This window comes from Neofelis nebulosa, chromosome 1, assembly GCF_028018385.1.
Source record: "Neofelis nebulosa isolate mNeoNeb1 chromosome 1, mNeoNeb1.pri, whole genome shotgun sequence".
NCBI classification, from domain to species: Eukaryota; Metazoa; Chordata; class Mammalia; order Carnivora; family Felidae; genus Neofelis; species Neofelis nebulosa.
Window position 1 is genome coordinate 33,438,749 of NC_080782.1, and position 15,277 is coordinate 33,454,025.

At 38.4% G+C, this 15,277-nt stretch overlaps 1 protein-coding gene across 4 annotated transcripts in view; it reads right to left on the reverse strand.

The window, feature by feature from the left end:
- Window positions 1-15,277, reverse strand: part of MROH2B (maestro heat like repeat family member 2B) — a 73,361-nt gene that overhangs the window by 34,093 nt on the left and 23,991 nt on the right. For all 4 annotated transcript variants that reach the window (XM_058718463.1, XM_058718456.1, XM_058718446.1 and 1 more), the window contains 2 exons: window positions 13,915-14,022; window positions 10,334-10,450 (listed from right to left, as the gene is read on the reverse strand). In XM_058718463.1, the coding sequence (XP_058574446.1) occupies window positions 10,334-10,450; window positions 13,915-14,022 (225 nt within the window). The remainder of the gene's footprint in view (window positions 1-10,333; window positions 10,451-13,914; window positions 14,023-15,277) is intronic.

Here is a 15,277-nt window from a genome sequence, read left to right on the forward strand (position 1 = left end):
CATTAACAAATTAAAAGAACCTATGCTTATTTCACAGTTGTCCCGTGTCTATAAAAGATACTAAGCTTCAAAAAAAAATTGTATGGAGCTACAAAAGACCCTGAATAGCGAAAGCAATCCTGAAAAAGAAGTATAAAACTGGGGCCCTTGGGTGGCTCAGTCAGTTGAGCATCTGACTCTTGGTTTCAGTTTAGGTCATGATCTCATGGTTTGTGGGATTGAGCCCCACGTTAGGACTGCTTGGGATTCTCTCTCTTCTCTCTCTGCCCCTCCCCTCACTTGCTCATGCTCTCTGTCAAATGCATACACAAACATTAAAAAAAAAAAAAAGAAAAAGAAGTTATAATACTGGAGGTATCACAATCCTAGATTTCAAGATATACTACAAAGCTGTAGTATCAAAATATAGACACATAGATCAACAGAACAGAGAGCCCGGAAATGAACCCATGATTATATGGTCAATTAATCTTTGATAAAGGAGGCAAGAATGATGCTGTGAAAACTGGACAGCTACCTACAAAAAAGTGAAACTGGACCACCTTCTTACACCATATACAAAAATAAGTCAAAATGGATTAAGGACTTAAATGTGAGACCTGGAACCATAAAAATCTCAGAGTAGAGCATAGACAGTAACTTCTCTGATTTCGGTCATAGCAACATTTTTCTTGGTTTATTTCCTGAGGCAAGGGAAACAAAAGCACAAATAAGCTATTAGGACTACATCGAAATAATTATATATACATATTGGGCATATATATATATATATATATATATATATATATATATATAATTTAAATTCCAGTTGGTTAACATACAGTGTAATATTAGTTTCAGGTGTATAATTTGGTGCTTCAACACTTACATACGACACCTGGTGCTCATTACTATAAGTGCCCTCTTTTTTTTTTTTTTAATTTTTTTTAATGGTTATTTATTTTTGAGACAGAGAGAGACAGAGCATATTTTGAGACAGAGAGAGACAGAGACAGGTCAGAGAGAGAGGGAGACACAGAGTCCAAAGCAGGCTCCAGGCTCTGAGCTGTCAGCACAGAGCCTGACGCGGGGCTCGAGCTCACAGACTGCGAGATCATGACCTGAGCCTAAGTCGGATGCTTAACCGACTGAGCCACCCAGGTGCCCCTATACGTGCCCTCTTAATCCCCATCACCTATTTAACCCACCCCACACCCCACCTCCTCTCTGGTAACCATCAGTTTGTTCTTTATAATTAAGTCTATTTCTTGGTTTGCTTCTCTTCCCCCCACCCCCCATGTTTTTTGTTGTTGTTGTTGTTTCTTAAATTCCACATATGAGTGAAACCCAATAGTATTTGTCTTCTCTGACTGACTTATTTTGCTTAAGATTATACTCTCTAGCTCCATCCACCTTCCTGCAAATGGCAAGATTTCATTTTTTTTTTATGACTGAGTAGTGTTCCATTATGTATATATACCAAATCTTCTTTATCCATTCATCAGATAGACATTTGGGTTATTTCCATAATTTGGCTTATTGTTAATAATGCTGCTATAAGCATCAGGGTGCATGGATCACTTCTAATTATTATTTTTGTATTTTTTGGGTAAACACCCAATGCAATTACTGGATCATAGAGTAGTTCTGTTTTTAACGTTTTGAGGAAGCTCCACACTGTTTTCCACAGTGGCTGCACCAGTTTGCATTCCCACCAATAGTGCAGAAGGGTTCCCCTTTCTCCACATCCTCGCCAACACCTGTGGTTTCCTGTATTGTTAATTTTAGACTTTCTTACAGGCATGAGGTGATATCTCATTGTAGTTTTGATTTGCATTTCCTTGATGATTGCTGAGTGATGTTGAGCATCTTTTCATGTGTTTTTTGGCCATCTGGATGTCTCCTTTGGAGAAATGTCTTTTCATGTCTTCTGCCCATTTTTGAACTGAATTATTTGTTTTTTGGGGGTATTGAGTTTTATAAGTTTATAAGTTCTTTATATATTTTGGATACGAACCCTTTATCAGATATGTCATTAGTGAATATCTTCTCCCATTCTGTGGGTTGTATTTTACTTTTGTTGATTGTTTCCTTTGCTAAGCAGAAGCTTTTTATTTTGATGTAGTCCTAATAGTTTCATTTTTGCTTTTATTTCCCTTGCCTCAGGAGACCCATGTAGTAAGAAGTTGTTACAGCTGATGTCAAAGAGGTTACTGCCTGTGTTCTCTTCTAGGATTTTAAGGGTTTCCTGTCTCATATTTAGGTCTTTAATCCATTTATTTTATTTTATTTTTTTAAATTTACATCCAAATTAGCATATAGTGCAACAATGACTTCAGGAGTAGATTCCTTAATGCCCCTTACCCACTTAGCCCATCCCCCCTCCCACAACCCCTCCAGTAACCCTCAGTTTGTTCTCCATATTTAAGAGTCTCTTATGTTTTGTCCTGTTTTTATATTATTTTTGTTTCCCTTCCCTTATGTTCATCTGTTTTGTCTCTTAAAGTCCTCAGATGCGTGAAGTCATATGATTTTTGTCTTTCTCTGATTGACTAATTTCACTTAGCATAATACCCTCCATTTCCATCCTCCATTTCCATTTCCATTTTCCTTGCAAATGGCAAGATTTCATTCTTTTTGATTGCTGAGTAATACTCCTTTGTAGATATATACCATATCTTCTTTATCCATTCATCCATCAATGGACATTTGGGCTCTTTCCATACTTTGGCTATTGTTGATAGTGCTGCTATAAACACGGGGGTGCATATATCCCTTCTAAACAGTACACCTGTATCTCTTGGATAAATACCTAGTAGTGCAATTGCTGGGTTGTAGGGTAGTTCTATTTTTAATTTTTTGAGGAACCTTCAGACTGTTTTCCAGAGTGGCTGTACCAGCTTGCATTCCCACCAATAAAGCAAAAGATCTTCTTTCTCCGCATCCTCACCAACATCTGTTGTTGCCTGAGTTGTTAATGTTAGCCATTCTGACTGGTATAAGGTGGTATCTCATTGTAGTTTTGATTTGTATTTCCCTGATAATGAGTGATGTTGAGCATTTTTTCATGTGTCTGTTGGCCATCTGGATGTCTTCCTTGGAGAAGTGTCTATTCATGTCTTTTGCCCATTTCTTCACTGGATTATTTGTTTTTTGGTGTTGAGTTTGATAAGTTCTTTATAGAGTTTGGATACTAACCCTTTATCTGATACGTCATTTGCAAATATCTTCTCCCATTCTGTCAGTTGCCTTTTAGTTTTGCTGATGGTTTCCTTTGTTGTGCAGAAGCTTTTTATTTTGATGAGGTCCCAGTAGTTCATTTTTGCTTTTGTTTCCCTTGCCTCTGGAGATGTGTTGAGTAAGAAGTTGCTGCAGCCAAGATCAAAGAGGCTTTTGCCTTCATTCTCCTTGAGGATTTTGATGGCTTCCTGTCTTACATTGAGGTCTTTCATCCACTTTGAGTTTATTTTTGTGTATGGTGTAAGAAAGTGGTCCAGGTTCATTCTTCTGCATGTCGCTGTCCAGTTTTCCCAGCACCACTTGTTGAAGAGACTATCTTTATTCCACTGGATATTCATTCCTGCTTCGTCAAAGATGAGTTGGCCATATGTTTGTGGGTCCATTTCTGGGTTCTCTATTCTGTTCCACTGATCTGAGTGTCTGTTCTTGTGTCAGTATCATACTGTCTTGATGATTGCAGCTTTGTAGTATAGCTTGAAGTCTGGGATTGTGATGCTTCCTGCTTTGGTTTTCTTTTTCAAGATTGGTTTGACTATTCAGGGTCTTTTCTGCTTCCATACAAATTTTAGGGTTATTTGTTCCAGCTCTGTGAAGAATGCTGGTGTTATTTTGATAGGGATTGCATTGAATATGTAGATTGCTTTGGGTAGTATTGACATTTTAACAATATTTGTTCTTCCTATCCAGGAGCATGGAAAGTTTTTCCATTTTTTTGTGTCTTCTTCCATTTCTTTCATAAGCTTTCTATACTTTCCAGTGTATAAATTTTCACCTCTTTGGTTAGATTTATTCCTAGGTATTTTATGGTTTTTGGTGCAATTGTAAATGGGATCGATTCCTTGATTTCTCTTTCTGTTGCTTCATTGTTGGTGAATAGGAATGCAACCGATTTCTGTGCATTGATTTTATATCCTGCAAATTTGATGAATTCATGAATCAATTCTAGCAGTTTTTTGGTGGAATCTTTTGGGTTTTCCATATAGAGTATCATGTCACCTGCGAAGAGTGAAAGTTTGACCTCCGCCTGGCCGATTCGGTTGCCTTTTATTTCTTTGTGTTGTCTGATTGCAGAGGCTAAGACTTCCAATACTAAGTTGAATAACAGTGGTGAGAGTGGACATCCCTGTCTCGTTCCTGACCCTAGGAGAAAGCTCTCAGTTTTTCCCCCTTGAGGATGATATTAGTGTTGGGTCGTTCATATATGGATTTTATGATCTTGAGGTATGCTCCTTCTATCCCTACTTTCTTGAGGGTTTTTATCAAGAAAGGATGCTGTATTTTGTCAAATGCTTTCTCTGCATCTATTGAGAGGATAATATGGTTCTTGTCCTTTCTTTTATTGATGTGATGAATCACGTTAATTGTTTTGTGGATATTGAACCAGCCCTGCATCCCAGGTATAAATCCCACTTGGTCATGGTGAATAATTTTTTTAATGTATGGATGGATCCGGTTGGCTAATATCTTGTTGAGGATTTTTTCATCCATATTCATCAGGGAAATTGGTCTATAGTTCTCCTTTTTAGTGGAGTCTCTGGTTTTGGAATCAAGGTAATGCTGGCTTCATGGAAAGAGTTTGGAAGTTTTCCTTCCATTTCTATTTTTGGGCCAGGTTCAAGAGAATAGATGTTAATTCTTCTTTAAATGTTTGGTAGAATTCCCCTGGTAAGCCATCTGGCCCTGGACTCTTATTTTTTGGCAGACTTTTTATTACTAATTCGATATCCTTACTGGTTCTGGGTCTGTTCAAATTTTCTATTTCTTCCTGTTTCAGTTTTGGTAGTGTATGTGTTTCTAGGGATTTGTCCATTTCTTCCAGATTGCCCATTTTTTTTTTTTTTTAAATTTTTTTTTTCAACGTTTTTTATTTATTTTTGGGACAGAGAGAGACAGAGCATGAACGGGGAAGGGGCAGAGAGAGAGGGAGACACAGAATCGGAAACAGGCTCCAGGCTCCGAGCCATCAGCCCAGAGCCTGACGCGGGGCTCGAACTCACGGACCGCGAGATCGTGACCTGGCTGAAGTCGGACGCTTAACCGACTGCGCCACCCAGGCGCCCCCCAGATTGCCCATTTAATTGGCATATAATTGCTCAGAATATTCTCTTGTTATTATTCTTATTTCTGTTGTGTTGGTTGTGATTTCTCCTCTTTCATTCTTGATTTTACTTATTTGGGTCCTTTCCTTTTTCTTTTTGATCAAACTGGCTAGTGGTTTATTGATTTTGTTAATTCTTTCGAATAACCAGCTTCTGGTTTCCTTGATCTGTTCCACTGTTTTTTTGGTTTTTATAGCATTAATTTCTGCTCTAATCTTTATTATTTCCTGTCTTCTGCTGGTTTTGGGTTTTATTTGCTGTTCTTTTTCCAGCTCCTTAAGGTGTAAGGTTAGGTTGTATATCTGGGATCTTTCTTCCTCCTTTAGGAAGGCCTGGATTTCTATATACTTTCCTCTTATGACCGGCTTTGCTGCATCCCAGAGGTTTTGGTGTTGTCATTTTCATTGACTTCCATATACTATTTAATTTCTTCTTTAACTGCTTGGTTAGCCCATTCATTCTTTAGTAGGATGTTCTTCAGTCTCCAAGTATTTGTTACCTTTCCAAATTTTTTCTTGCGGTTGATTTCGAGTTTCATAGCATTGTGGTCTGAAAATATGCACAGTATGATGTCGATCTTTTTGTATTTACTTAGGACTGATTTGTGTCCCAGTATATGGTCTATTCTGGAGAATGTTCCATGTGTACTGGAGAAGAATACATATTCCATTGCTTAGGATGAAATCTTCTGAATATGTCTGTTAAGGCCATCTGGTCCAATGTGTCATTCAAAGCCATTGTCACCTTGTTGATTTTTTGATTAGATGGTCTGTCCATTGTTGTGAGTAGGGTGTTGAAGTCTCCTACTATTATGGTATTACTATTGATGAGTTTCTTTATGTTTGTGATTAATTGATTTTTATATTTGGGTTTTTCCACATTTGGTGCATAAATGTTTACAATTGTTAGGTCTGTAGACCCCTTGATTATGATATAATACCCTTCTTCATATCTTGATATAGTCTTTATTTTAAAGTCTAGATTATCTGATATAAGTATGGCTACTCTGGCTTTCTTTTGTTGACCATTAGCATGACAGCTGGTTCTCCATTCCCTTATTTTCAATCTGTAGGTGTCTTCAGGTCTAAAGTGGGCCTCTTGTAAACAGCATATAGATGGGTCTTGTTTTCTTATCTATTCTGTTACCCTATGTCTTTTGATTGGAGCATTGAGTCCATTGACGTTTAGAGTGAGTACTGAAAGATATGAATTTATTACCATTATGATGCTTGTAGAGGTGGGATTTCTGTTGGTGTTCTCTGGTCCTTTCTAATATTTTGTTTTTTCTTTTTTTCTCCCCTCAGGGAGTCCCCCTTAAAATTTCTTGCAGGGCTGGTTTAGTGGTCACAAACTCCTTTAATTTTTGTTTGTCTGGGAAACTTTTTATCTCTCCTTCTATTTTGAATGGCAGCCTTGCTGGATAAAGAATTCTTGGTTGAATATTTTTCTGATTCAGCACACTGAATACATCCTGCCACTCCTTTCTGGCCAGCCAAGTTTCTGTGGATAGGTCTGCTGCAAACCTGGTCTGTCTTCCCTTGTAGGTTAGGGACTTTTTTTCCCTTGCTGCTTTCATGATTCTCTCCTTGCCTGAGTGAGTATTTTGTGAATTTAACTATGATATGCCTTGTTGATGGTCGGTTTTTGTTGAATCTAATGGGAGTCCTCTGTGCTTCCTGGATTTTGATGTCTGTCTCTTTCCCCAGGTTAGGAAAGATTTCCCCTATGATTTGCTCACATAACTCTTCTAGCCCTGTTTCTCTCTCTTCCTCCTCTGGGACCCCTATGATTCTGATGTTGTTCCTTTTTAATGAGTCACTGATTTCTCTAATTCTTAAATCGTGCTCTTTTACCTTAATCTCCCTCTTTTTTTCTGCTTTATTATTCTCTATAAGTTTGTCCTCTATATCGCTGATTCTCTGTTCTGCCTTGTCCATCCTTGCCAGCACTGCATCTATCTGTGATTGCAGCTCAGTTGTAGCATTTTTAATTTCATTCTCGCTATTTTTTACTTCTTTCATCCTGCAGAAAGGGATTCTAATCTTTTTTCGACTCCAGCTAGTATTCTTATTATCGTGATTCTAAATTCTGGTTCAGACATCTTGCTTGTGTCTGTGTGTTGGTTAAATCTCTGGCTGTCGTTACTTCCTGCTCTGTCTTTTGGGGTGAATTCTTTCGTTTTGTCATTTTGAAGGGAGAAAATGAATTAATGAAGGAGAAAATTGAAATTAAAAAATTAAAATTAAAAAATATTAAAATTAAAAATTAAAAACGCACCCACACAAAAATCGAATAGATGATGCTAGATCCTAGGTGTGTTTTGGTCTGTGTGTAGAAAGTGGTTTGACAGACTAGAGAAACAAACAAACAAAAAAAAAGGGGGAGGAGAGAAAAAAATAAGGAAATTGTTTGAGAATTTGAAAAAATGAATACACTAAAGTAGACTAAAATACACAAAAGTAGAGAATATGGTAGAAAAAAATTATAGAAAAATACTTTTAATAAAAATTAAAAAGAAATATGAATTTTTTCATTTTATGTATTTAAGAAAAAAGAAAAGAAACAAAAAAGAGGAAAAAGATTAAAAAAAGAAAAAAGAAAAGACAAAAAAAGAAATCGTTTGAAAATTTGAAAAAGTGAATACACTGTAGTAGACTGAAATAAAATGATGGGAGTAAGATAGAATTTGGAAAAATTTACATAAAAGCAAAAAATATAGTAATAAAAATTAAATAAAAATATTTTTAAAAGAAATTGAAAGTAAAAATGAAGTTTTTCTCTTTCTGCATTCAAGAAAAAGAAAAGAAATGAAAAAGAGAAAAAAAGAACAAGAAAGAAAAAAGGAAATTGTTTGAAAATTTGAAAAGGTGAGTACACTGAAGTAGACTAAAATAAAATGATGGAAGTAAAGTAGAATTTGAAAATATTTACACAGAAGTAAAAAATATGGTAATAAAAATTAAAGACAGATATTTTTAATAAAAATTGAAAATAAAAATGAGTTTTTTCTCTTTCTGTATTCAAGAAAAAGAAAAGAATTATAAAAGAGAAAAAGGAAAAAGAGAGAGAGAAAAAAATGGAATAGATGAACCTGCTAACAGATTGAAGTCGGACTGAAATTGCTTCGTTTTCCCCTAGAGGTCAGTCCATGTAGCTGTTTATAGTCCATAGATTAAGCCGCGGTGAGGTTTGTGTTCTTGAAGAGCAAAGTTGGCCCAGTTGGGCGGGGCTCGGTGCAACAGCTCTGCTCTCCTCTAGATGGCGCTGCTAGCCTACTGGGGTGGATTGTTGCGGTGCTCGTTGGTGCGCATGCGCGGGAGCGGTGAAAAATGGCGCCATTCAGCCACCCAGTCTGTTCTCCCGGATCAGCAATCGTGCACCGGTCCTCCGTCTTCAGCTCTCTTCCACTCTCTGCTTTTCCACTCTCCGTGACCAGGCCCCAGGCAGTACCTCTCTCCCGAGCTTTGTCTCAGATGTGGCTGTTTTCCCCAGCCCCTTACTTCTGAAGGACTGCGGCTTTGACCCGCTCTGCCCCTCTGCGGGAGGGTCTCACTGAGCAATGGCTGAATGAGCAGTGGTCGAATGTCGGCTGCACCTAGGAATGCCTGCTGGATGCTGCTGTTGCCGGTGCCCCAAGACTGCGGCCAGGTGCCAGCCTGCCCCTCCCAAAAAATCGCGAGACAGTGTAGCCTCAGCATTTCAGGGACCATGGAAAATCGCAACACACATCTGGCACCAGGCTTCACCCTCAACAACATTGCCCCAGCACCAGCGAATGTGGCTGCCCTCCGGGGTCTGCTGGGACCAGGTGGCCTCACAGCCTCTACCAAATGTCTTTCCAGCAGTGGAACCTCTTCTCCCTGTGTGGCCTGAGAACCTCCTGGACCCCACTCAGCTCCTGGGGATTCACCTTTCCCACCAGAGCACCACCAGGTATGGAGCTGCGGAGTTTCAGACTCTGCGCTCTCCCTCTTTACAGTCTTAATGGAATTTAAACCCTCTCCTTTCTCCTTTCTCCCTTTTTAGTTGAGTCCCTGCGCTGTTTAGAATTTTCCACTTTCTCTCCAGCTGCTTTTGGGGAGGGATGCTTTTCCAGTATTCTCCACTGCCCCCCCCCCCCCCCCCCCCCGTCTCTGTCTTCCCTCCACACATAAAAGCAGCTTCCTGCCCTCTGCAGCTTCTCTATCCCCAAGTTCACCTCTCCACACAGCGTACCTACTGAATTCTGTAGTTCAGGTTGTGCCGATTGTTGTGTTAATACTCAGATCAGTTTTCTAGTTGTGCAGGGTGGTTTAGTGTTGGCCTGGCTGTATTTCATGGACACAAGACCCACAAAAAACTTCCATGCTGTTCCGCCATCATGGCTCCTCCCCCTTTAATCCATTTTGAATTTATTTTTGTGTATGGTATAAGAAAGTGGTCCAGTTTCATTCTTTTCCATGTTGCTGTCCAGTTTTCCCAAAACCATTTGTTGAAAAAATATCTTTTTTTTTTCCTATTGGATATTATTTCCTGCTTTGTGGAAGATTAATTGATCATATAATTATTGGTTCATTTCTGGGTTTTCTAGTCTGTTCTGTTGCTCTAGGTGTCTTTTTTGTGCCGGTTACCATACTGTCTTGATCACTACAGATTTGTAATATAACTTGAAGTCTAGAATTTTGATGCTTCCAATTTTGTTTTCCTTTTTCAAGATTGCTTTGGCTATTTGGGGTCTTTTTAGTTCCATAAGTGAAGGGGTTTAGGAATACACTTATCATGATAAGCACTACATTGTACACTTGAAACTAATATAACATTGTATATTAAGTATACTGGAATTAAAATTTTAAAAATAATGGAACATTGATATTTAAACAGAAAAGCAGAATTTTCTGAAAAAATTCTGTTGCATTATTTTGAATGTGTCCATGGATTCTGGGCAAGTAAGACATTGTCATAAGACCTGTCAGTGGTTGTCTGAATGGAATTAGTTATCGTCATTACACGAGCAAATTGAGAGAAAGGAGTCCTACCTGCCGCTGATCTCCTAGTTGGTTGGGAGCAATGAGAAATTCCTTAATCTGTGAGCTTACAAAATCTGTATCTTGGCAGGATGCTAAGGTGGTTCCCAAAGCTTTCCAAAGAAATTTCTGGAAAACAAAAAACAAGGAACAGAATGTTAACGGTTGGAAAGCAAAACTCCAGTGAAAAGTGGAAAGAGTTTACACAGTTATCCAAAGGACAGAAATTTGGGTTACTTAATGACTACTTACTAAACATGCACTTCAAGTATTATTTCTTCCTGAAAGTGTTTTCTTCCCCACCAGGCTCTGTCCTTACCTGTGCTCTTCTGTACTCCTCTATGCCTTGTGATGTGCCATTATAATACCTTTTTACTCCCTACTGTAATGTTCAATTTTCTTGATTGTCTTTGTGCTCAGAATTTCAGTTTTTGGTAACAGAGGGCCTTATTGATTGCTTTCAGTGCAGTCCCTGGTAGCTAATAAATGCTCAATAAATGCTTTTAAAATACACATGTTCAGTGAAAACTAAGTTATTTAAAGATGATGTCATCAGATATTCTCAACTTTCAAAGTATATTAACTTACTTTATAGTTTAGGAGATTTAATCTATATAGTTTTGAAAATAATACTTTGTAAGCTCTACTATTATCTCTCAGGAGTAGGGTGAGTTGTCTAGAGGTGCTGTAGAACGTGTCCAGGGTGAAGGAGAAAATACATACAGAACTTTCATGTACATAGTATATCTTTTAGTAAGGGATTCTGAGTGAATTAGAGAGGGAAAACTCCCAGTGCAAGTTTGGGAGAGCAAGAGAGCATGTGGGACATAATTCTGTGGCTTCCACGTCCCTTGAGTTGATGAGAATGTTGGATTCATTATGCTAGCCCTAACATGGATACTGCTGTAATGTCTAGATGTAGAAAAGACAAGCAAGACAGACATGACTTTCTGTTCTCATTCATTTAAGCCATATTAGATTTAGAACTATGGCAGAGGGAAGAGGGTAGCCCAAGAGTGCCTTCTGTTTGAACACCACAACACATGCCTGAATGTAAATATGTGTATTGTATGTATGTATATGTGTGTGTGTGTGTGTGTACACATATTGATAGATCTATATTATTGTGGAGGTAAGATACAAGGAAAAAATTCACAAGAGGAGATACTTGCCAAATGGCTAGAAAAATGAAGTCATGAAGTCTTAATTTGTTTTCTAAGACTAAAATTATCTACAGCTATATAATATCATAGGATTGCCTGGGTGGCTCAGTTGGTTAAGCTTCCAACATTGGCTCAGGTCATGATCTCATGGTCCGTGAGTTGGAGCCTCGGGTCTGGCTCTGTGCTGACAGCCTGGAGCCTGCTTCGGATTCTGTGTCTCCCTCTCTCTCTCTGCCCCTCCCCCGCTAACGCGCACACTCTCTCTCTCTCTCTCTCTCTCTTTCAAAAAAATAAACAATAATATCAGATTGCCATCTCCTTATTTAAAATTTCCATCTTGTCACATACAGTAGAGAAAACTGGTGAGTTGAAGGTTCATTCTAAGGACTCTGTAGGGTTTGAAGGATTGTAGTGATTGAGGCGTCATTATGGATCAAAAGGAACTTATGGCACTAGAGAGAAGGAAAAACTAATAGTAACCAATAGAGTTAAATTAGGACATTCAAGAGAAATTGTACAGATCAGTCCAACTAGGGATGAGAGGGCTACATGAGGTGATAGAACTGGTGGAACAACTGCCTGAGTAAGAATCCGATGATGCAGCACCCCTTGCACTCTTGGATTTCCAGGCAAAAGTCCCCCATGATAATAGAACTATAATGAGAAAAACTGTATACCACAGGGGAACAAATATTAATTAGAGCCAAAGCTGCTAGAGTGCATTTAACTCTACCTTGGAGGAAGGGCAGGAAGGAGTCTGCAAAAGTCCTATGCTGCAGAAAAAAAATGATATTATGAAGGGGACTTATGTGTAAAGGGTTGGCCTTGATGCCTCCCAGTAATATTGACTTATTGCTTCTCTGCTGATGTTGGTCAGATTCGGTGTATTGTGCATTCTTCCTTTGAGACTTGGCAAAGAACCTCAGAAATCAGGATCTCAGAACTGGGGAAAAATGTGTTCAATTGCAAAAACAGCCAGAACCTTTCCATCCCACCTCTATCTTGTGACTTGCTTTGACCAACAGAATGTGGCAGAAGTAATAATGTGCCTGTTCAAGAGACTTTGTATACTTCATTACCACAATGATGAGAGCAAGCCTGGGCTGGCCTGCTGGAGGATGGGAGACCACAAGGATCAGAAACTTGTCCTAGTTGAGATCATGACAGACCAGCCAATGCCCAGTATATGCCAGTGAGACTAGTTGATATCAGATGATTGCCCTCTGCCCCCTCCCGTGAGCTCAGCCCAAGCTGTCAATCTGCAAAATTGTAAGCTAAGTAGGAAACTATTATTTTAAGCCACTAGGGGTAGTTTGCTATGCAGTTAAAGCTAATTGGTATACTCTTACTTTCTTGTTGTTAAGTATAATGGCTGAGAGCCATTTAAGCAGCGCATTGCTTGAATTACTCTGTCTACCCATACCACCACTACCTTGGACTCATCTTGTAAGTCTGGAAGCTATCAGACGAATGGTATTACATGAGATGCACAAGGGTAGTTCGTATATGAGAAGATGAGGCATTGCTCACCAAATATTCCTGATGAGTTTGTCTGCAGGCTTGTTAGACCAATTTGGAGAATCAGTCCTCTCCCAAATTAGAGAATCAATCAGAGGAACTTTGAATATTGCATAGGAGAGTTGGAAGTTGATAATAAATAATTTGTTGGAATAGATGCTTAATACTAGAACTGATGATTTAGGAATATCATTAGAAATGATATAACCATAATGATAACCTTGATCTACTTTTTTATGGAGCACAAGTCTTGGGCCTGGCACTTCACTAGGGACTTTATATACTTTATCTCACTGAACGCTTATAACACTACAACCCTCAGAACAGGGTATAACTTTCATTTTAGGTGAATATCCTGAGGCTCCAGAGAGGTTAAGTAATTTACCTAAAGTTACACCAGTAGTAAGTAGCAGAAGCTGGAATGAATCCCTTTTGAAACGGATGACTACAATTCAAAGGGTTAGGTAGAAGCCATCTGGGAATAGAGGAAGGAAAGATCTAGTCTTTGAGCATTCTTTTAGTTCTAAGTTTTTGTTAAATTGTAGTAGATGGTTTCTTGTGGCCTGCCTCACAAAACTGGCCCAAAGGACACCAATACATAAGCTGACATTAAATCAGTACTGGGACAGGGACTACTATTTTCCTTCATTACCTATTTTTCTTCCTTCTTTAAAACAGAACACCTGAATTTCAGCTAGGTACATATTTATCTCAAAGGCATTGTACTACTCAGTTTTCCTTGCAGTAGGTGCAGTCCTATGAATAATTTTTGGTCCAATTCGTGGTGAAGAGAAGATAGCATTTTTCCAGTAATTTATCCCTCTTTTTGGTGGTAGTACAGACAAATTGGAAGTTAAACAGCCATTTTAGGTTATAAAGTAGGAAGTAAAGTCCCTTAGTTGAAAAACCAACCTTCTCAAGGGAGGTGTTGCTGTAACTGTTCATTTGCTGGTTGAAATCTTGACTCAATTGAATGGTCCAGGCTATGTCACTGATCTTCCATAAAGATTCTTTGAGCAACTGTTGCAGGAAGTGGAAGTTAGATATGAACACAACTGGTTAATGTACTTTCTTGGTACTTTTTGTTACCTTAGTTTTTCAAAAAGAATAGATACATATTGAATGAGATTATTCATTTTCCCATTCAAAAAGTTGGTCATTTTGGAAGTTTTCCTCTTATTTTATTAAAGATTATTTATTTATTTATTTATCATTATTTTTTTGGAATGTCTGCACCCAAGGTGGGGCTCAGACTCAGAACCCCGCCATCAAGAGTTGCACATTCCTCAGACTGAGCCAGCCAGGTCCCCCCTCTTATTTTATCTTATTTATTTATTTATTAAAAAAATTTTTTTTACATTTATTCAATTCTGAGAGACAGAGAGAGACAGAGCACAAGCGGGGGAGGGGCAGAGAGAGAGGGAGACACAGAATCTGAAGCAGGCTCCAGGCTTTGAGTTGTCAGCACAGAGCCTGACGCCAGGCTCTAACTCACAGATCGGGAGATCATGACCTGAGCTGAAGTCAGACGCTTAACCGACTGCACCACCCAGGCACCCCTCTTAGTTTATTTTAATAGCCATATTCTGTTATGTTCTGAATTCCCTTTAAGAACAAGTTACACAGAATGTGGAAGCAACTCCATGTAAATGCCTTCCTTTTTCCTCTTAATAAAAATTGCTGAAAGGATTAAAATAGAAACTAATCCATTCTGAAACTTAAAGTTAACATTTTAAAGTTTTAATCAGATTTGGAAAACTCCATTTGTCAATGTTAGTTTGTTTTATTATATACTAAGAGAAAGGGACATTTTTTGAATAAAGAATTAAAATGTCTTGAAGGACCAATTAAATGTACAAGTACATTTTGCTAACTTCAACTCTAATAACTAAATATTCCTGGTTTCACCAATTGTTCTGAGCCAGGGCCTCAGTCATCTGAACCCATGCCCTTCTTCATTGAACAATACATAAAATTGTGTTTTTGTCTTTTTGGAGAACAAAGGCCATTGAAATTTCTAAAGCCAATTATTTCTCCTGTGTTTTCCCTACTTTAAGCTTAGAAAAGAACATTTAATTTCAAAACCAATGAAGATTTCTATGTATTTTCTTAATAAGAACTCATTCAGTGAGTGGGTCCTTTGATGAGAAGAAATTAAACAGCCTTGGAAGTCTAAGAGAAGAAGGCACATGCAAGCAGTTTGGGAAGAAGAAGACTAAATGGAAGCACACCCAAGATTGGAAGAGGGAAAAGAATGTTCTCGAGGCTTCCCTCT